General features: G+C 37.1%; 4 protein-coding genes across 5 annotated transcripts; 1 reads left to right on the top strand and 3 right to left on the bottom strand.

Moving 5' to 3' along the window:
• Window positions 1–1876: 1876 nt before the first annotated feature.
• LOC120004506 (white-opaque regulator 1-like) lies at window positions 1877–3080 on the bottom strand. Its single transcript, XM_038853862.1, has 2 exons — window positions 2319–3080; window positions 1877–2171 (listed from the first exon to the last, which is right to left on the bottom strand). Exons 1-2 carry the CDS (start codon window positions 2932–2934, stop codon window positions 2062–2064), a joined length of 726 nt encoding a protein of 241 aa, XP_038709790.1. The 5' UTR covers window positions 2935–3080; the 3' UTR covers window positions 1877–2061.
• Window positions 3081–6811: 3731 nt separating this feature from the next.
• Window positions 6812–7700, bottom strand: LOC120003425. Its single transcript, XM_038852412.1, has 2 exons — window positions 7392–7700; window positions 6812–7315 (listed from the first exon to the last, which is right to left on the bottom strand). Exons 1-2 carry the CDS (start codon window positions 7555–7557, stop codon window positions 6918–6920), a joined length of 564 nt encoding a protein of 187 aa, XP_038708340.1. The 5' UTR covers window positions 7558–7700; the 3' UTR covers window positions 6812–6917.
• On the top strand, window positions 7523–9567 carry LOC120003424 (UPF0481 protein At3g47200-like). 2 transcript variants are annotated; one of them, XM_038852410.1, is made up of 3 exons: window positions 7523–7662; window positions 7938–8018; window positions 8176–9567. In XM_038852410.1, exon 3 carries the CDS (start codon window positions 8197–8199, stop codon window positions 9484–9486), a length of 1290 nt encoding a protein of 429 aa, XP_038708338.1. In that variant the 5' UTR covers window positions 7523–7662; window positions 7938–8018; window positions 8176–8196; the 3' UTR covers window positions 9487–9567. The 2 variants fall into 2 exon arrangements, with proteins under 2 accessions (XP_038708338.1, XP_038708337.1); XM_038852409.1 differs by having other exon boundaries at window positions 7583–7710.
• A 6646-nt stretch (window positions 9568–16213) lies between these two features.
• LOC120004631 (sericin-2-like) lies at window positions 16214–17319 on the bottom strand. The gene is made up of 2 exons (XM_038854006.1): window positions 16555–17319; window positions 16214–16423 (listed from the first exon to the last, which is right to left on the bottom strand). The coding sequence occupies exons 1-2, from the start codon at window positions 17183–17185 to the stop codon at window positions 16314–16316; spliced, it is 741 nt and encodes a 246-aa protein (XP_038709934.1). The 5' UTR covers window positions 17186–17319; the 3' UTR covers window positions 16214–16313.
• Window positions 17320–22474: the final 5155 nt, after the last annotated feature.

The raw sequence follows: 22474 nt of genomic DNA, 5'->3' as shown, positions 1-22474 counted from the left end.
AGCTGTCTCCGAAATCCTTTGGCCCCGCCCACTCGAGCCGCCCACTCAAGTCGGGAACTAAAGTCGGGAGCCACATGGTTTGCCTGAATCTTGTATTGAAGGCCGTCAACCAAAACTTTTGGAGCCCAATCCGATCACCGTAATCTATCTCTCCGCGAACTACCACCATCTTTGAACTTGCCTTATAGAGTTCTATAGGTTTCAATGGACTTGGTCAGGACACTCTTCTTATCAAATAAGGGTTGATTATACTTTTGAGCACTCAAAAATCAAAAGTAGGGTTTTTTACCATTCAGTCATCATAGGTGCATTTGTTACAACAAAATGAGACGAGACAGAACACTCACTCGGACAGAATGATCACATTTCTGGACAGGCTACCCACTAATGTGGGCAGAAAGTCAATAACAGCTTATCAACAAATTTACTTACGTTACTGTAACTAATTCCATAACAGTCATTGAAAGATAAAAAAAGAAAATACAAACTAAGCATCGTATGGTATGTATGATGTGAAGTGCTAAATGTAAATATAAAGCAAAACCCCCATAAACAAATATTTGGGTATGGATTAACCTGGGTTGACTCAGAAATAATAGGTCTTTTAAATATTAGTTCCACAGAAGTTTCTCATTCCTAGTTTCCCTGAACAATGCACATGGGACTGTCCCTTAATCTGCAATTAATTTTGTAGGGTCGGTCATTAATAACTTTGTGCTGATATTAAAGAGTCTTAAAATTTCTAGGTTTGGTGACTTGCTCGCAATAGGTAGGTTTCCCTACTTGCCTTTGCAGTTGAAGGACCATTTATTGTTGAAATTGATTTGAGGATGTAAATCACATCCCTATTCACATTATAATCTTTTCACATTGTTTACTGTCAAGTTGTAATCCAATTTTGGCCTTTTGGGCAAATATCTTTAGATTAAGTAAGTAATTAAAAATCCAAATATTAGGTTGGGGTCTTCTTCTTCTTCTTTCATCATCGATCATCCACATCATACTGTGAGTTCATTGGGAAAATTAGATTTCAAGTGTTAGCTACTCCTACATCATAACAAAAAGTCAACTAAATGCATGCTTACGATCCAACGTTTATCATGACTTGATAAATTTGCCAGAGTGTATGTTTTGTACCTTTACATCCAAAATTTTGCGTAATCAGAATACCAAGCTTTGACAAGTATTGTCATGTAATGTGAAGACAACTATCATTATAATACAAGAGTAACCAATCGGGTCCTAAATGCGTTGGCACTAATATCATCTAAATAATGAAGCATATAAAAGAAGGAATTTCAAATAGTGCTATATATTTTCATTCGAAACGGAGTCTTCTGAGGATTCACAGGCAAGATGTCAAGGTTCAATTCCCATGTCCAACTGATTTCTTTTCTATGTATCAAAAACTCTATAATTGCCTGATACATAGGGGTTTACCATGTAGGGCAAGGTTTACTGTGACTAGGTCTTGGATGGATTACCCGTATTTAAAATAAAGCTAAATCATTCATTGCATACGGTTAATTTTGCACATACAAGTAGCAACGATTCATTACACTATAGTCTATACATGGGGGTATTATTATTTTTGTTTAATATAGGAATATGTGGATCAATTAAATATAGTCTTGGCATGCGCCGTTAATTCAGTACGGTGATGTTTCCATGTAATGAACAATTGGTTAATCTTGATAAAATCCTTCATGCCTACAGCCTACGATCCGACGACCCAACTAGGTCTATAGGCCCAATGTGGTTCCGGCATGGGCCCACGGCCCCAGAAGCACAATACCTTTGGGTGTGAGTGCGGATCCAACTGCGGCTCCGGCCCAAAAAATCCCTTCACAATTATGATCGACAGGAACAATTTTGTGTACTGACATTTTGATTAATCAAATGAAAGTTTTGATCTAACTTGAGTCAGGCTTACCCTTCTGTAAGGGAGATCCATACAAAACACAGAAATGGAAGAGCTCCATAAAATAGAACAGATCGAGATCTCAAGAAACTAGAAAGCATTATTGTACGAATAACTAACGAAGAACATCGCGTAAAACATTATGAATTAGAAGGCGGAGGAGGGAGAGAGGAAACTGCTTCGAGTATGGTTTGTTCACAACAATGCTGAACAGAGTTGCCGCAGTTTCTGCATTTGCTCCGCAAACGACCTGTACGTATATTTTTATAGCAACAAATATTAATTGTTTACATATTGATCATCAATAAATTAATTAATAAGAAATCAACTTCCTTGAAATCTTAGTCTTAATTTGCATACACAAGAAATCTAAGAGATTCAGTTAGATGAGATTTACCTGCGTCGATGGCAAGCTTGATAAGACGTTGCAACTTAGGGAAATCAGTGCTAGATATGCGCGCCTCCGATGACGATGATGATGATGAGGTAAGTTGTGGTGGGTTAATGGCGAATTTGAGGTTACTACTACTGAGCAATGATGGGTCATACTTTAAATTGCCGAACTGAAGCGGAATTGATAATGAGGAGGAGGAGGAGGTTGAAGGAGGTGTATTAATGGGTACGCTGCCACCATTACCGCTACCGATATTAGTATTAAGACCCCAGCCGTCACCATTAGCGTTGCCAATAGTAGTATTAGGAGCTCTGCCGCCACCATTGGCACTACTAATAGTAGTGTTAGGAGCTCTGCCGCCACCATTAGTGCTGCCAATAGAAGTATTAGGACCTCTGCCGCCACCATTAGAGGTGCCAATATTAGTAGTAGGAGCTCTGCTGGAGGTCGGGGGATTCGGATTCTGGTTCTGTTGCTTATTCATATCTTTTCGAACAACTTGTGCGTAGGTCCTGATGTAATCGGAATAAGGATCGGGAGATTTTGGTGGTCTTTGATGATCTGTGAAATCAAAGACTGCTCTCCTCTTATCTGGATCATCTCTATCAACCACTGTCATGATCAACCAACCTCAATCCCAGCTCTCTTTTCTCTGTTGAAGAAGAAAATCTCAATGCAGCAGAGCAGCTGATTGTTTTTCTCTTCTTCTTCTTCTTGTCTAATATCAAGGATCATAAAAGAAGCAATATTTTGGGTATGGATTAATCTCCCTTGACTCAAAAACAGGTTTTTTAAATACGAATTCCACAGAAGTTTCTCAAATACAATATTGCAAGTGTATTCCTAATTTCCTGGGAAATTGATGCACATGGGACCCTCGTTGCTCGACTTTTTCTTTTTTTTGAAATATCGGTGAGAAATATGTTTCTCATTGGAATCGAGCCTTAGTCATAGATATGCCTAACCCAACCGATTACTAACTAAGTCACCTCTCATTGGTCCCTCGTTTCTTGACTTAGTACATGCATTCTACACCTTGTATAATATTATCTATATCTTGAACATTATTTTTGTCAGTCTTTTTATATACGAGTCATTATTTATTAAAAACTTAGTTGAATGTGATGTAGGTTTAGCTACCGATGGGGAGCAATTGCACCCAAAATCATATAAAATCATGATCTAAAATGTGAACGCCAAAATTCAAGGTTATACATAAATCTTCAATTTTCCTATTTCCAACGGTTTTATGCAAGGATATTCTTAGTAATTGTTAATGCAACTAGGTATATAAATGATCGGTTTCGATCAATTTTTTAACAAGAATTTAATCAATCAATCAGTTATCGACGGTTATTCGGTCAGTTAACCGTTCGGTTCTCACTAAATACCTTTTGAGATAACCGACCGTTTGGTTCGATTTTTTTGGGTAATTTCTTAGAGCCCTAAATGCAACATGTTCCTATCCTCCGTACGCTATTTTCGCAGAAAAATATGATGATTTAACATAATTTTAAGGAGAAATTGCAGCCAATCGAAGTTGTAGCCCATCTACGTGTGATGTGGATGATAATATTGTAAATTTACTTATTTAATCTAAAGGTATTTACACACAATTGGATTACAACTTGATATTAAGCAATGTGAAAAGAGTATGATTAGTGAGAGTATGAACTTGAATTGTACATAAGATATATACTAGTTTTATTTAGGGTTTAGATTTAAATATGATCTACTTACTCCCATAATTCACATAAAAAGCCAGGTTGTCACAGGCAAAAGTGTTGACCAAAAACTTACTATAATTCCCAAGTAATAAAAGAAAAAACATTTTTTTATGAATTTATCTGCAGTGACTCAGAAAATATGTTTTTTGGGTATGCTGCACAATGCACATGGGAGTACATGTACATGCATCCTACTTGCTACCTTCTTTACTATTCTATCTTGAACATTATTTTTGTTAAGTCTTTTTAAATTCGAGTCTTTATTTATTTAACTTAGTTGAATGACTTTTTGTTATGATGTAGGTGTCTATAGGGATTCGTGGATGCAATTACATACAAAATCATATTAAATCATGATTTAAAAATTAATATTTTGAGTGTTCATAATGTTACAATATAATATAATAACCTTAATAAATGTGAATGCAACATGTTTCTATCATCCATATGCCGTTTTCGAAGAAAAAGATTGTGATTTAATATGGTCTTGAGGAGGAATTGCAACCAATTTCAGCCAATTGGAATTGCAACCCTCATTTGAAATCTAATTTTTCGTAATGAGGACTTCACAGTATGACGCGTAGGGGTGTCCATTCGGTATTCGGTTCGGTTTTTAACCATAACCGAAACGTCCGAATCGATTCAGTTATGATATTTTAAAATTCATGACCGAACCATATAGTTTGGATAACTAAACCGAAATAACCATATTTTTCGGATCGGATCGGATCGGTTTTCGATTTTTAAAGAAATGAAAAAGTATGAATAAATCTTAAATAGAGTAAAGAAATAGCTACGATCGACTCCAACTCCATCTAACAAAGTTTGATAAAAATTCATGATAATGATAATAAATATATTATTTCATCACAATTAAACAAAAATAAATTTACAAGACCGAGAGAAATAATATGATAAGAAAAAAAAAGAAAACATACATGAAAATGTCTCCCCACTTTCACTTTAGCAATAATCAATCTTAATTGATATGAATTTTAAAATGATAAGGTCACCATGAGTTTCAACTAATCAATCTTAATTTATAATTTGTGTAATGATTAGGTTAATTGGTATCTAAATTTATAATTTGTTACGAAGATATAATCAGAGTTTTAATCTAAATATGTAACTTATATATATATAATGTATATAATGTTTGGATATTTATATAATATATATAATAGATCATATATATCATAATGTTTGGATATTTATATAATATATAATATATATTAATATTTTTCATTTTTCGGTTATTACCGTAACGGTAACCGAAATAACCGTAACCAAAAAAATATCCGAAATTTTACTAAAATCATAATCATATTCGAAACTGTAACCGAAAAAACTGAACCGAAAATCGAATAACCACGGTTATGGATCGGTTTTCGGTTTGCAGATCGGTTGTAGACACCCCTAATGACGTGGATGATGATGAAATCAAGAGTTGAGCCAATCCAATATTGGATATTTAATTATTTAATTTAAAGATATTTGGGCAATTGGATTACAACTTGACAAATTAAGTAATGTGAAAAAGAATATGTTTAGTGAGAGTATGAACATTTGACTTGTACATAAGATAATATTTTTAGGGTTTAGATTTAGATCTGATCTAAACCAATAATTCACATAAAACTATAAAAGTCACGTTGTCATAGGCAAAAGTGTTGACCAAGAACATGATCTATTTTTATTTTTATTTTTTGTCTTCTCTCCATGGAGGAGTTTGCATTTCTCCTTCAATCAAAGTAAGTACTTGCCATAAAAAAAAAAATTTAACATATTGGCTTGGTTGGTACAAGCATAGGTGAAATTATTTTTTTTTTTAAACGGAAGAAGGATTTGAACCCTGATCACCAAGTGAAATATTTAATTCTTCTAAACAATTGTGATTTTAATTCTCTAGAGTCGTAGAGTTTGCATGATTTTTAATAATTCATCATCTAAGACAAAATTCTCTAAATTATGGGCCCATTTGGTAAATCTTTTTTTTAAAAAAACTTCAACTTGAGCTTATAAACCGTGAAAAATAAGTTTCCTTGTTAGGTGGGACTTGGGAGATAAATTGTTAGGTGTTTGGTAAAATTTATAACTGATGCTAATTTATAGTTGTCGGGAGATAAATTTTATGGAATTTATTGCAAGTCGCTACCTGCACTGAGTTTCTCTAAGCCAGATGATATTGCGAGAGGTTTCTACCCAGTGGAGAATGAATACTAGATGGGAGAGTCGTGTTTATATTTTCCAGTCAACAATTAACATTTTCCAATTTACGTAGTCTCTAAATAAAGCAAAATTCTCTGATTGATTTGCAGAATTCTTTGGTCGATTGAATGAAATGTTTTGGAAGTGCAAAGGTTATTGCGCAAGAAAATTAGATTTGGCAAAATTCTATCCGGTTCGGATGATCGAATTATTCAATCAGTATTAAACTATGTTTGGACATAAGTCATATGTCCGAAATCTGGGTCCAAACACAAAAAGTTTGTCCGGTTTATAACCGAGTTTGTGTTCAAACACAAAAGTATTGTCCGATTTACTTGTCCGAACCCTAACTCAGATTATATTATTGTCCGATTTACTTGTCCGAATTTAAATCAATTCGAATTTCGTCAATTAGGTACTTCAAAATCCAATATGTAAATATTTCATAAATACGTGTTACTATTCGACCCTAAACCTATTTTTTGCAACCCTTAAGGAGAATTGTGAATCAACGGCGATCATGATAATCTGTTTGTTTGTTGTGCGTTTCTGCTCAGTTAATTAGAAAAAAGTAGTCACAATCATAGCATTCAAGTTCAACCCAAACACACAACCAGAATCATAATGAGTAAAAACAGAGGAAAGAAAGCAAAAACAGAGGAAACAATCAGTGATCCTTGTTATCATGGGGAGACAGGGAACGAAGCTGAGAGAGCAACTTTTCTTGGGCGTCTTTCAATTGGATCATTCCTTCCTGTAAACTAATTACTCCTTTACGACTCGTCTGACTTATGTTGCCAATTTCCACGAATACCGGGTCCGAAGGATTCAGTGATTGGAGGAAATCGACTGCATCTGCAATCTCTTTTCCTACACTAGGTATCTGCTCCATCTCCGATAACTTCTCTAGTCGGCTAATAATCTTCGGTTGTAGGCGCTCTTTAAGTGCAGATCTTTCTTCAAGAGTCTTGCAGTGCTCCAAATCCCTGCGAGCTGAAACCAAGTCCAACGCCTCCTGAGTGCTCTTGTTCTTCTCCTTCCCGATACTGGAATCAGGTATTGGATCTGCATTCGCATACATACGTACACAATAATCATGAACATATGTAGGTATGTTAACGTGAAATCTGTAATGATTTACCTGGTGAAGTGGTTGGCACTCCGGAGGTTCCTCTTTGCAAGGACGAAGTTGAGGATGAGGACGGCTTCGATTTGGAGGAGGATTCAATTGATTCAATATACTCTGCGTAAGGATTTGATGAATTCTGATCGGTGGACTGCATCGTCTTCCCTCTTTCACCTTTCATCTGTTTAATGTCTAGATGAGTGGATTCAATTCTTCATTGAAGAATAAATAAAGACCATCATTCATTGAAGTTAACAATGGCCAACTAGAGAGAGACAAGTTAGAGGTGGGGCCCTTGCACGTAAAATGGGGCATCGCTCCCAAACCATCAAATGTAATCGTTGTATCTTATTTATTTTATTGTTCTTAAATGTCTCACTGACTGGTTTATGATTCGTTAAGGCCGTTGCATGTGAAACGGAGCATCGCCAACCCCCACCCCCATAGTTGACCGACGACTCGATGTCCTTAAAAAATAAAAAAATAAAAACAAGTTGTCACATGCGTTGAGAGTTTGGAGAAGCAGAAACAGAAACACTCATGTATGAATATCATTTGCAGACTGGTTTAGTTATCATAATTGAAAGGAAAGAGAGCAACTCCGTCGGAAACCTTTTGCTGCGGATCTTCCTATTATTCCAGGTAACTCAAATAGTTGTACAAGTCAAGTCCCTTGATCTTGATCTCACCATTGAAAGCCAGCTAGTTTCAGCTTTAGATTCTTGAACTAATTGTATATGAAGATCAATAAGGATGGAATATTATGTGGGATTGCTGAATTGTTTTGAGTATTTGGCAGGTTATTATTGTTTGATTTAATATGGGGGAACCAGAACCAGCTAATATGAATCCTCCTCCAATGAACAATTGGAAGATCGACATTATAAGGGGGCTCAGTGAAACACCTCCAATATCTTCGACTTGGAGCATCTGCAAAGTTCCCATGAACCTTCGATCGGTAAATGAAGACGCTTACACTCCTCACATTGTCTCAATTGGACCAATCCACCATGGAGAGAAAAAGGTTTTTCCTATGGAGGATCACAAACGGCGGTACGTACACTCCCTCTTCAAGCGTACGAAACAACCTATAGCAATTCTAGAGGATTGTTGCGATACCATCGTAGGTCTTGATGAAGATGTCCGTGCTTGCTATATAGAACCAATCCTGTATGATAAACACAAGCTTGCAAAGATCTTATTACATGATGCAGGGTTTATGCTTGAGCTTTTCTTCAGATACTCTGAAATGGGGTCAAAAGTAGAAAATGATCCCATATTCACGACTTCTTGGATGATCATGACGCTGCAGCGTGACTTGGCGCTTCTGGAGAATCAGATTCCTTTCTTTGTTCTAAAATCTGTGTTCCAGCATATAGCACCGCGTGGTGCAGCTGGTCTTCCAACGCTCAAAGAGCTTGCTCTGCAGTTTTTCAAGTCAATTTTGAATATCAGTGAAGAAGCATTCGTCGCAAAATGCAGGCAGAAGGGCAACCACTTGCTTCACATGTTGCACAATTGTTATCTTCCTTCAAATCCTATAGATTCAAGAAGCAAGGGAGCATGGGAATTCATACGTTCTGCAACATCACTCTCTCAGGCTGGGGTAGTGTTTCAAAAGGGTGCGACAAATGACTTGTTCGACTTAGAATTCCACAATGGCACATTCAAAATTCCACCTCTGCGCGTTCATGACTCTACTGATTCACTCTTCAGGAACCTTGTAGCATTCGAACAATGTCAACAGGACAGCAAACATTATATTACATCATACATCATGCTCATGGATAGACTGATCGATACAGCAGATGATGTCAAGTTGCTACAGCAGGAGCAAATCATTCTCAATGATTTGGGTGATGGAGATGATGTTTCAAATCTCTTTAACAATATCTGCAAGCAAATAGTTCTGAAAGACTTTTACTTTGCAGGATTATGCAATCAAGTTAATGCCTACGCTAAGACCCGTTGGCATCGTTATATAGCTTCAGCGAGACGGGACTACTTTAACAATCCATGGAGTATTACGTCCTTCGTGGCTGCCGTTCTACTTATTGTTCTTACTCTCTTGCAGACCCTGTATTCTTTACTTGCTTATTACAAAAGTTGATACTTGTTCTGCACTTTGTTCTGGAAATACTTGTCGTTTGTTCATGTTGAATAATCAAATGTTCAAGTCTTAGAATTTTTTATTTGTACACTTATGATTCCCTTATCGATGTTTTGTTGTACTAAGAACATATGGGTGAAGGTAGAATCACTGGAATTGCATATTCTAGAGGTTTTTAGGCTTCCGATTATTAGATCTAGTTACCAATATGATAATATCAAAATAACCTCCACTGAGATCTTGACATGTGACACATAAGGCTTGGGTCCCACTAAGTAAGGCAAGGTAGCATCCTCGGTTACCGACCAAGGTAAAACCGAGGACATCAACCGAGGAAAAGATATCCGAAGGTCCACATAAGGCACGATATACAAGGAGAGAGCATATCAACAAGACCGAAAGACCCCCTAATGTAATATAGAGCAATAGCATACCTCCTTCGTAACCCATGATGACAAAACACCATAAGAAAACCAAGAGTCCAAATGCCGACCAACTCCACTTTGGAAAGGAATCGGGATGTGATTCATTTTCTTGTGAATCCGTCAAAGATCAAGAAGAGGAAATATACTCCTACCAAAACTAGAACTCATCCGCCTCATTTAGAAGGAGAGGCCCCACTGCACTTTTTAGTTGCTTGAGAGAGAGCTCCAAACATTGAGTACTCCCATTTTATAACTTACTTACTTGAGAGTCGGAGAGGACCCCCTAGCACATACCTAGACCCCATAACTTGCATGTTCTCCTGTACATGCAATATATTCAACAATGATTTTAAATGACTATGGTCATCAAGTTAGCAATATATTCAACAATGATTTTAAATGACTCTAGGTAGTCTAGTTAGCAACAATAATTTAAAATGACTCTAGGTCATTTAGTTAGCAACAATGATTTTAAATGACTATAGGTCATCTAGTTAGCAATATATTCAACAATGATTTTAAAATGACTATTGGTCATCAAATTATTCTTAATTGCTCTGCTTAACCAAAAGACTTTTACAATTATAAGATGAAGCAAGACCAATGCCATAGTTGACCGACGAGTCTACAACATGGTTTTTGTCTCATAGATTTGAAGTACATTGTAGTTAACATAACAATGCTAATTATTGTAAATGCCCGAATCTACAATTAAAGAAAAGTCCAAGATAGATGATGTGGGCTATCAGCACTCCAACAAAATGAAAAGAAATGATGGGTGGTTGGGACCTGTTGTAAATTTTTTACAACTGGTCCCGCTGTAATGGCTCTAAAGTCATTATAAAATTTTATTTTTTCTTAAAAAAAATTATGGACATGTTTTGGTCAGGATTACAAGTTCAACTGTATATATTTTTTTATCCCAAACAAAAAATCAAATTGAACATGAAAAAGACATGAAAATTGCGAACCATTGAATATAGACTCGAAACATCCCATGTCTATTTTGTGATGAATTTAATTTTTATTTGGGACAAAAAAAAATACCCTCATACCCATAAGCACGATCAAAACTCAATTATAATTTTATTTTTAAAATTTTTTTAAATGATTTATATTTATTAAAGTGGGATCTGTTGTAAGACAAATTATAACATACCTCTAGCACTCAGAAATGACAGCACGTGGATAAGTTGATGATAATAAAAGACTAATGAATGATGAATACAGAGACAAGTCAACGGTGGGTTGGGGTGGGCCCATGCCCGTGACATGGATTTACGTAATAGTTTAAGAATTTCGTAGTCTGCAATTCATATCATACGACTAATATATTGCCACGTTTTATCATCCCAGAGCTATAAATCACTTAGTTTTCAAAAGGCTGCTGTTATTGTTATCCAACCACACCACCACTTCTAACCATTTAAGAATTAGACAACTCATCAAATCTTTTATTAATATATTTAATTTCTTTTCAAAAATAACTTTCATTTCCCTCTCATCCTTCCAAGCCTCAAAGTCCTTGTCATCGGTGAACAGCAAAACACAGCCACTTTATCTAATCTCACTCTTTTTCATAGATCTGAAATATCAGATATGGTTTATAGGTATTTTCCGGATCTGAAATTGAAACATTAGATGTGGGATTTATTCTCTGTTAAGGATTATAGGTTTAGAGGAGTTAACATCAATGAATTTCACCGGATTTGAACAGCAACGAAGAATCTCCCATAATATCACCGGCTTTCACCTCAAGTCGACCATAAAATGAAAGGAAGTATCAGCCCGCAATCACCGCTTATCGGCCGATCTTAAATATGGTAATCACCGACAACGAAAGATAGTTACTGAAAGTAAAAGGTACCATGTAGGTTGTAGCTTGTAGCTTGCCTGACTTGTATTTTGCACATCTATGTTTGCAACTACCAAACACACCATTTTTTATTTGAACGCCCCCGCGTTCGGACAAAAATTTGTTTATTCGAGTGGTGCATTACAATATCACCGCACTATGGTGATATCGAAGCTGAACTTGTAGGGAACTAATTCATTCCCAACGCAACGCGGTTGACTGCATTTTCAATGCCAAAACACAAACGAAAAGTCTAAATGTCCCAGTAAATTTGTATCCCAACTCTATTCCAGTCTATGTGACAAGCTTATGTCAACATGGCATAAATTAAATATAAAATTTATTTCTCATTTTTAATGACCCACATACCCTTTTAACCCTAACGCTCTCTCTCTCATTTCGTAGCTATCCTCTCCCTTCTCTGTCTCGCTCTCTCCCTCTGCTCCGCCCATCCATCGTCGGTGTTGATCTGTTGGGCGTTGATGGCCTACGGTATGCTACTTTGACTTTCCACTAGCGGTGGGGACTGAGATGGACGGTGAGTTGGCTGGGATGGAGATACAAATTGGGCATCGCACCAGAGTGAGATGGCGACGGTGTCTGTGATGACCCCCCTGGGCCCCCACGCATAATCCAAGGCCCAACCCTCACACCCACGAATGGGCCGGGCTGTGGCCAAGGCCCTCATGGGCAGGGATAGGGGGAAGAGAAGCTCATCCCATGAAAACCTTGGTTACAGTGGGAGGAAGGCTCTCCCACTTATATACTACACTGGCATGCCCACATCTTCCGATGTGGGATCATGACAATACCCTCCCCTTCAAGACCAACGTCCACGTTGGTCAAGCACCCTGGCCGGCCCCTCCGAAGCACAGTCGGTCCGAAGACACACCTCCGAGGCCCTCGCCTGCACGGGCCCTCACCTGTCCACGCATGGACCAGTAACCACGTGCCAGTAACCAGGGAAGATCTCCACTCCGTGGGTCGAGCACCAAGGCTGGCCACTCCGCAGACGTGGCCCCAAGGTCGGGGTACTGGACTCTCAATGAAAGCACCAAATGTGATGACCCCCCTGGGCCCCCACGCATAATCCAAGGCCCAACCCTCACACCCACGAATGGGCCGGGCTGTGGCCAAGGCCCTCATGGGCAGGGATAGGGGGAAGAGAAGCCCATCCCATGAAAACCTTGGTTTCTGGTGGGAAGACCGAGTCTCCCACTCAGATGTTAACGCTGGCATGATCCTAAGGGATCATGACAATTACCCGCCCCTCCAAGACCAACGTCCGCGTTGGTCGAGCACCATGGCCGGCCCCTCCGGCAGGCCCTTGCCCCCGTGGGTCGAGCACCATGGCCGGCCACTCCGTGGACGCGCCCCGAGGCTCGAGAACCGGACTCACAACGAGAACACGATATGGGCCTCCCAATCCTTGGGCCCCACACATACACACAAGGTCCAACCCACCACCCACGTATGGGTTGGGCTGTGGCCAAGGCCCGCTTGGGCAGGGATAGGAGGAAGAGACTCCCATCCAAGTCAAACCTTGGTTACAGTGGGAGGAAGGCTCTCCCACTTATATACTACACTGGCATGCCCACATCTTCCGATGTGGGATCATGACAATACCCTCCCCTTCAAGACCAACGTCCACGTTGGTCAAGCACCCTGGCCGGCCCCTCCGAAGCACAGTCGGTCCGAAGACACACCTCCGAAGCCCTCGCCTGCACGGGCCCTCACCTGTCCACGCATGGACCAGTAACCACGTGCCAGTAACCAGGGAAGATCTCCACTCCGTGGGTCGAGCACCAAGGCTGGCCACTCCGCAGACGTGGCCCCAAGGTCGGGGTACTGGACTCTCAATGAAAGCACCAAATGTGATGACCCCCCTGGGCCCCCACGCATAATCCAAGGCCCAACCCTCACACCCACGAATGGGCCGGGCTGTGGCCAAGGCCCTCATGGGCAGGGATAGGGGGAAGAGAAGCCCATCCCATGAAAACCTTGGTTTCTGGTGGGAAGACCGAGTCTCCCACTCAGATGTTAACGCTGGCATGATCCTAAGGGATCATGACAGTGTCAGTGGGGAGGAGGCCGCACTTGCAGATGCGATTACGTGTCTGGTGAAGTGTTTACAAAAAATGGAGAAGAGCATCCAATAAGCCAGGAATCTGAAGTTACGAGACTGGTGTCGAGTCTTTGTGCGCTTCGTCTTTTCCCTTCTCACAAAATAGGGTAAGCATATCAATGCCCATGTTAACTCATAATTTAGTCCACTATTGTTCTGATATGTAGTTAACAGAGTCGAATAATGAGAATTCGTACTTCAATTTAGTCCTCTATGATATTATTGTTCTGATATAGTATTGTATGATCTTGGAATTTGAGAAAATTACAGGCAAAGGAAGTGTGGACTCAAGTAGGTTTTATTTTCATTTTTTAAAATGCTTGTTATTACTTTTTTTTGAGTATTACATATTTTGTTGTTACATTGTTTTTAACTATTTAAGGTCGTGATTACATTGTTTTTGGGTGTTCAAGATTGTTATTACATGTAACTCAAAAATAATGTAATTACAGTATGATAATGAAAAATAATGTAGTTACATTGTTTTCAAAAACAATGTAATTAAAAACTATATGTATAACTCAAAATAATGTGATTATAGTCCGACAAGGAAAAAGGTGTAATTACATTGTTTTTTTGTGTTTCAGATTCTCATTACATTATTTTTCAAAACAATGTAACTAAGAAGAACTTGATAAAACATATCGACAATGGATCTTGTTGTGAAGAGTTTTATATGTTGATTTCGAATATATAATTTTTTTTAAAATCTAATATGTATTTTGAAATATAAAACATTTTTAAATTTCATTTAAAAAAAGTAAAATAAAAAATAGTGAGGTCATCATGGCAGTTTGTGTGAGAAAGAAATTAGACAAAGAAATAAGGGTATTTTTGTCTTATAAAAAATAATAAGTGGTATATTTTCCAACTCCGCCATCCAAATCAACATGACACATAGACTGCGCAATTGCTAGGATGAAAAGTGCTGGGATATGTAGCACAGCCGCAAACACAAATTTTTTTTCCATTTTTATTCACAATTAATTTTATTATTCTATTTATATTTTTTACAAAAAATAAATTCATCAAAAATTAATTGATATCATTGAAAAATATTCAATTTGACCCTCACCTCGCCGTAATATTTTTAATGACGAGACAAACACTTCACTGCAACTCACTTCACCTCACTTCATCACAGTTTCGGAACTCACCTCACCTCACCTCACCTTAGAAGGTCAAAATACACAAGACTCCTAAACAGACGCTATATATATATTCCTCATCCCTTTATTTCCTTTTCCATTATATTATTATTTCCTTTTCGAATTTTCATGACCAGCTTCTTGTTTCCCACAATATTATCCATAAGGATCAGGGTTTGTAACTCATGCTCCAAATCCACAGGAATGCCAAGCCATTTTTCGGGAATAAGGTAGTCTTCACCTAATAGGGGGAATAGGCTTCCTGTCAAACTAGTCGAGTGGTTTATAAGTAAAACTCAACTTCTCTCACATTCAAGACGTATTTTATGGGCCTAAGAATCAATATGGCGACGACCCATGGAAAATAAATTTGTGCGGGTTTGTAGCTCAGAGTGAATAATATCATCAATGTGTTTAGGTTGAGAATTTCAAAACATTACCAAATGGAAGAGACCTGTTGATATTTCTCATTCAACAATTATCTTATTGGTGATTTAAAGTTATCCCAATGATCACAGTTGCTAAGGTGTATTGACGAAAAATGAAAGTGCATGTGGAGCCAATCACATGCACTTTAAATGTTGTACATACATCTCAGCTACTGGCCAGTTGTTGGAATGTCTAGCAATGTTGTTGGTCATATCCGTGCCACAGGTGTGGGACAACGTTTTTTCTGAGCAAAGAGAGGTGTGGACCCCACACATTCAAAAATAATAATAATAAAAAACACTTTATCCCACACGTTCTCATGTGCGGGATCCCGCACCTGAGAAGTTTCATAGGGATAAGTATTTTGAAAGTTATAGAGAATTTAAAGTTAACACGTGTCATATTTTCATTGGTCATGGATACGTGTCTATCACCACGCCAATAATGATAAGAAAAAAACAAAAAATACATTTTATACATTTAACGGCCACGTCAACATCATATAACGGAAATAAGCAAAAGGCCCAACATTCAAAATACAAGTGTTTGTTTAGCTCAAAACAAAGTAGATGGCTTAGTTGACCCTTTTTTTTTTTTTTTGAAAGTAATGTGTTGTAGACGAGTCACCGGGAGCTGGCTCAGAACAGAGCTTCACCAAGGCAAAATTGTTAAACCATCCATCAGGCCGGACAACTTTTTGAAGTGAGTCTACCTTTTCTCTTTATTTCTCCGAACTAAATTACAATGTCCGCATCAATAACTACTGTAAATTACTAAATTTGGTCAGAGGCTGAGCTTCAGATTATAAAAAATATACCATACATACAACACTAATTACTAACACATTAAGAATTAGAAGGCGGAGGAGGGAGAGAGGAAACTGCTTCGAGTATGGTTTGTTCGCAACAATGCTGAATAGAGTTGCCGCATTTTCTGCATTTGCTCCGCAAACGACCTGTTATAGCAAGAAATTAATTGCGTACATATTGATCATCAATAAATTAACTAATAAGAAATCAATTTTCTTGAAATCTTTTTAATTTTCTTTCACAATTAATCTAAGAGATTCAGTTAGGTGAGACTTACCGGTGTCGATGGCAAGCTTGATAAGATGTTGCAACTTAAGGATATCAGAGCTAGATATGCGCGCCGCCTCCGATGATGATGATGATGATGATGAGAAGGAGGTAATTTGTGGTGGGTTACTAGGGAATTTTATGTGACTAGTATTAAACAATGATGGGTCATACTTTAATTTTCCGAAGTGAAGCTGAATCAATGAGGAGGAGGATGATGAAGGAGGTGTATTAACGGATATGCTGCCACCATTAGCGCTGCTAATATTAGTATTAGGAGCTCTGCCGCCACCATTAGCGCTGCCGGTAGTAGTATTAGGACCTCTGCTGCCACCATTAGCGCTGCTAATATTAGTATTAGGGGCTCTGCCGCCACCATTAGCGCTGCCGGTAGTAGTATTAGGACCTCTGCCACCACCATTAGCGCTGCCAATAGTAGAATGAGGAGCTCTGCTGGAGGTTGGGGGATTGTGGTTCTGGTTCAGTTGCTTATTTTCCCTATCTTTTCGAAGAGTTTGTACGTAGCTCATTGATGCTATGTAATCGGCGAAAGGATCGGTAGATTTTGGCAGTCTTTGATGATCTGCGACAGGAAAGACTACTTTCTTCTTCTCTGGATCCTCTCTAATGATCCTCCCCATGATCAACCAACCTCAATTCCTCTCTTTTCTCTGTTGATGAAGAAGATCTCGATGCAGCAGCTGACTATTTTTCTCTTCCTCTTTTTTGTTTTTTGGTTCTAATATAATGTAATGAAAGAATCAATATCTGGGTATGGATTCATCTCCATTGACCCAGAAAGTAGGAGACTCTATCAAAATCTGCCACTCGTTGGGCGACGCCTTCCTTTCTACGATCCGTTCCACCAAACGTGTGGGGGAGCCCTCCACCAGTGGGTTCGCTGAAAAAACTGTGGGGTCCACTGACATTTTTTTTTATCAGGGGGTCCACTGACATTTAACAATACTATTTGTATGCTCGCGCTTCGCGTGACACATAATTAATTTAGAAAATAAAGATTTTTGATAATTTTTCGATACTTTGTTACCATGATGAACAATATAGCTTGAATTACAGAAAATGAAGATAATTGTGAGATGAACAAATAACTATAATACATTTTTCTCAATATGCTTAGAAATAATTTTCTAAGAGGGAGTGAAAAATTTGATGCATAAGGAAAAAAATATGCTCAGAGTTTAGCAATTCTTGTTTGCGCTGCTTTTTTCTCCAAAGTGTCAAAGGTCACTAAGCATAGTAGTAAATGGACAAATTATGAATCTCATTCTAAACTTGAGTACTTAGTAACATCAATAAAGCGAAAATATATGTCCCCATTTATTCACGCGACTAAAAGGTAAAACTAAAAAGGTTTTTAAAAGTGACCAAGTTTGAAGTGCAATACACTTCACAAAGATTTTAATTATAATGCGAGTACATTCAGTAGCAAGATAATAGCACTTCTATATATAACATGACATTATTGAATGGTAACATATGGTTGATCACATGAGGCGGAAAATGCGTGATGATTGAAAGCGTTTCTTAATACAACTTCAATTTTATTTTATTTTATTTTATTACATATGGCAGCTTTTAAAACACTTTAATATTTTGTAATACACTTATCTTAATTATATGATTATGATTATGATTGTTCAATTGCATAGCCGTTACTTTTCATTATTTTACCTTTTTAATCACTTTTTGTTGTTCCTATTAGTATTTATGCACATTTAATTGGTGCTTAGCCGTTACTTTTCATTATTTTACATCTTTTTATCACTTTTTGTTGTTCCTAATAGTATTTATGCACATTTAATTGGTTATCATTGAAATAATATTGATTTTCCCGTAATTAACATCTTTAATATTATGTTTATTTAATTTTTTAACATCTTTAATATTATGTTTATTTAATTTTTGGTGGATCTTTATTATTAGCATTGATGATTTTTCCATAATTAAGGGGAAGCTTTTTACCCCTCTTTTTGTTATTCTCCACAATTCAAGGGGAAGCATCCTTTAGTCCTCCATTTTATATATATATAATTGATTGATATTTAGATTTTTTCTTTTGTCCATTACATTTTGTTTTTGTTTTTTAAAAATAATTCTCATTACTCAAGCTGCCAATCATTCCCTCTTATCAGTTTTGATTAGAAAGTGTAGGCTATTATTCAATATGATTTTAAAATTATTTGAATATTAATAACCGTATGTGGTTGTGGGTCTTAAAGTTATTCAATATATTTTAATTTTTTCTTGAGTCCGTTACATTTTGTTTTTGTTTTTTTAAATTAATTCTCATCACTCAAGCTGTCAGTCATTCATTTTTATCAGGTTTGAGTAGAAAGTGTGAGTTTTTTTTTGTTGCAGCATCCACGTGGCGCCGGCAATTGAGGAGAGAACTTTTGAATCCTCCGTTGTATATATAGATTGATTTTATGTTTATATTTACAAAAGTGGACCCTACTTTTGTTATAATTTATATTTAATGAAATAATTATTTTATAAAATAATATTCTCAGGATAATATAATAAACATATTTAAAATATAGTGTTATTAACTTTTAAATTTATTAGATTAAATTTAATAACAAAATAATAGAACAAAAATTGTAGAATAATAAAATATAATATTATAAAGTTTAAGATAATACTTTTGTTAAAATGCTTATAAACTAGCATTAGTTGTTAGTTCGTCAAACATCTCATAGCATATTACAGGCTTTTATTACAGGTTTTTTCCACATCTTTTAAGTTAGGGTTGAATATCAATCCAACCGCTCAACCACACAGATCTATTATTTATTTAACTTAATCGAGTGAATTTTTGTTATGATGTAGGTTTATCTGGGGAGGGGCCTCAGATAAGGGTCACCATTTGACCCGAGAGTTCGAACCCGACCCGATGCTTTGGGCAGGCCTGGGCTCCATTTATGGGGTCAGGCCCGGCCCAAACCCGACTAGGTATGATACATTATTTATATACATTTATAATATATATGTATGTGCACTGTCTGCACACATATATAGATATATACACATATATACATATATACATATACATCATATATATTTATATATTTTTAGGTACTGTCTATGTGTATATATATATATGTGCACTGTCTATGTGTTTATATATGTGCAATGTCTGTGTATATACATATACATATATATAATACATATATATTACACGTATGCATATATATAATACATATATAAATATTATATAGTCAAAAATCGGGCCTGACCCAAAGGCCCAAAGCCCGAGGCTCGAGACTTAGGGGCTTGGGCCTCATTTTGAGGGCCAAGCCCGGTCGGAAACCCGATTATCAAAATTGGGCGTGGGCCGGGCCGATACTGACCCCTAGCTCCAATTCAAAAAGGTCGGAATTGCAACAATTCTAACAAAAATCATATTAAATCATGATTTAAAATGTGTCATTTTTTATTTAAATTCAAATGGCCTATTTCACTCACATGTAACGCCAAAATTCAAGGCTATACATAAATCTTCAACTGTGCTTAACACGATTTTGAAGAGGAATTGTAGCCAATTCCAACCCACATTAATGTGTAGCTAACACTTGAAACAATAAATAATTTTCGCAACCACGACCTCATAGTATGACTTCGATCATAATGAAATAAGGAATTGACCCCAACCTAATATTGGATATTTAATTGTTAAATCTAAAGATATTTGTGCAATTGGATTACAACTTGACATTAAGCCATGTGAAAAGAGTATATTTAATGAGAATATGAATTTCACTTGTACATAAGATACTAATTTTAGGGTTTAAATTTAGATCTAATCAACACCAATAATTCACATAGAAATCATATTGGAAATCATATTGTCACACGCAAAAGTGTTTATCAAGAACATGAGACGTATTTTCTTTTCTTTTTTTGTCTTTTTTTGTCTTTTCTTTTTTCGTCTTCTCTAGATGGAGTTTGCATTTCTCCTACAATGTAATCAAAAAAATATGCGCGCATGGTAGAGTTTACTCACATGGGTATATTTTCGTACTTTTCGGGCAGAATTAATTGAGGTGAGTAGGTGACATTAAAAAATAAAATAATTAATTTTTTAATTGATGTGGCTTGTATTTGCCATATTTTCCAAAACAAATTTAATTACACATGGAAAAAATGAACAAAAAACAATCAAAATCCAAAATACCACATTTGACTTCTTCTAGAATGAGCCTCACGCGGACAACGGAGAGAAAGACGAAGAGAGGCACAACCCTCTCTAAAATTCAAGCACATAACAAAAGTGTTGGGCCGGAGGAGGTCGGAGGCAGATTTGCGAAGGAAAGAGGGATTTCGGGATGAGAGAGAAGTGGTGGGCTTGAGAGGGGGGGGGTTGGGATGAGAGAGAAGAGTTGTGCTTGACAAAGAGGGTTTTGGGATGAGAGAGAAGGATGGGTGGTTGGGACCTGCTGTAAATTTTTTATAGCAGGTCCCGCTGTAAGGACTCTAAAGGTATTAAAAAAATTTATTTTATTTTTAAAAAATTATGGATGTATTTTGATCAGATTTACGAGTGTAACGGTATATTTTTTATCTCATACAAAAATCAAATTGAACATGAAAAAGAGATGAAAATTGTGAACCATTGAATATAAACCCGTAACATTATATGTCTATCTTGTGATCAATTTGATTTTTTTTTTGGGATAAAAATTATACCGTTAAATTCGTAAACACGATCAAAACACATTCATAATTTTATTTTATTTTTAGAAAAATTTTAAACACTTCTTATTTATTAAGGTGGGGTCTGCTGTAAAAAAAATTACAGGGGACCCTCGACACCCGAGAAGGATTGGAACGAGAGAGAAGGGTTGGTCTTGAGAGACGGGTTGGGATGAGAGACAAGGGTTGGGCTTGAGAGAGAAGGTTTCGGGATAAGTCGTCCTCGATGAAGATGCCGACAGAGATAGCTGGTGATGGGGTTGGATGAAGGATGGGTGGAGGATGCCGACCGACGATAGGATTTTCACTTTTATGGATTTTTCATTTTTTATTTATGTGCCATTATATATTTTTTAAAATATATAATAAATATTCAACTCATCAATTTATGGGGGTACTGCTATTCACACCCCTATTTTTACTACTTAAACCCCTATTGACATGACAACCTAAAAGACAATATCTTACAGACTACTAAATTTGACTCAGATTCACCCATTGAGATTCTTGAACCTGAAGACTCGTAGCTTAGGAGCTGATTTTAACAATGAAATGGAAGAAGATTGGGTCTTGTTAATGGGTTCAACGGGGAGGAATTTTCTTTTGGAAATTGTTTCAGTCGAAGACACGGACAGGGTCTGTTGTGGGAGCTCAGTTTTAATGGCTGAATTCTTGAGTGGTTCTTGGTTAGAGTCAATCACTTTCTGGGTCATCGTTGTCGTTATTGTAGTCATCATTGTTACTGGCCGTGGTGGTTGTCTTCTTGTTGGTAATGGTGGTGTCAAAATCAGGAGCATTGAACTCCAATTAAAAAGCGAATCATACTCATCATGCTCTCTGTTCTCACCAGATGATTAGTAATTTTGGCTGTTCTCTTTGTGACTGTTGGTGGTAGTTCTCCAGAACTTGAGTAAGTACAGAGCTTCCATGGTTGAGACAGAGATAGAAACAGAGAAAATTGGATAAGCATTGGGAGCGTTATGTGAAGGGTTTTTAAAAAGGCAGGGTTTGAGAGACTTTAGAGAGAGAACGTTGTTGACTGTGCACTTTGTTTGAGGGTTTAGTAAGCAGTCAACCGTGACTTTCAATGAGCTAAGCTTTTGCTCAGTTTTTCAATATAATATAACATAAAAAAGGATAAAATATGGGATCATTTCATAGACTAGGGATAGACTAGGGGTGAAACAAGTAAAAAGAGGGGTGAATATAGTTTCGCC

Source organism: Tripterygium wilfordii, chromosome 8 (genome assembly GCF_013401445.1).
Source record: "Tripterygium wilfordii isolate XIE 37 chromosome 8, ASM1340144v1, whole genome shotgun sequence".
Classification (NCBI taxonomy): domain Eukaryota; kingdom Viridiplantae; phylum Streptophyta; class Magnoliopsida; order Celastrales; family Celastraceae; genus Tripterygium; species Tripterygium wilfordii.
This window is presented reverse-complemented; position numbering and strand designations above follow the sequence as displayed.

Coding starts and splice junctions, on each gene's coding strand:
- LOC120004506 (XM_038853862.1), bottom strand. CDS start 2,934: ATGACAGTGGTTGATAGAGATGATCCAGATAAGAGGAGAGCAGTCTTT. Junction 2,172..2,318: donor CAAGCTTGCCATCGACGCAG/GTAAATCTCATC, acceptor ATATACGTACAG/GTCGTTTGCGGAGCAAATGC.
- LOC120003425 (XM_038852412.1), bottom strand. CDS start 7,557: ATGAAAGGTGAAAGAGGGAAGACGATGCAGTCCACCGATCAGAATTCA. Junction 7,316..7,391: donor AGTGCCAACCACTTCACCAG/GTAAATCATTAC, acceptor ATGCGAATGCAG/ATCCAATACCTGATTCCAGT.
- LOC120003424 (XM_038852410.1), top strand. CDS start 8,197: ATGGGGGAACCAGAACCAGCTAATATGAATCCTCCTCCAATGAACAAT.
- LOC120004631 (XM_038854006.1), bottom strand. CDS start 17,185: ATGGGGAGGATCATTAGAGAGGATCCAGAGAAGAAGAAAGTAGTCTTT. Junction 16,424..16,554: donor CAAGCTTGCCATCGACACCG/GTAAGTCTCACC, acceptor TTGCTATAACAG/GTCGTTTGCGGAGCAAATGC.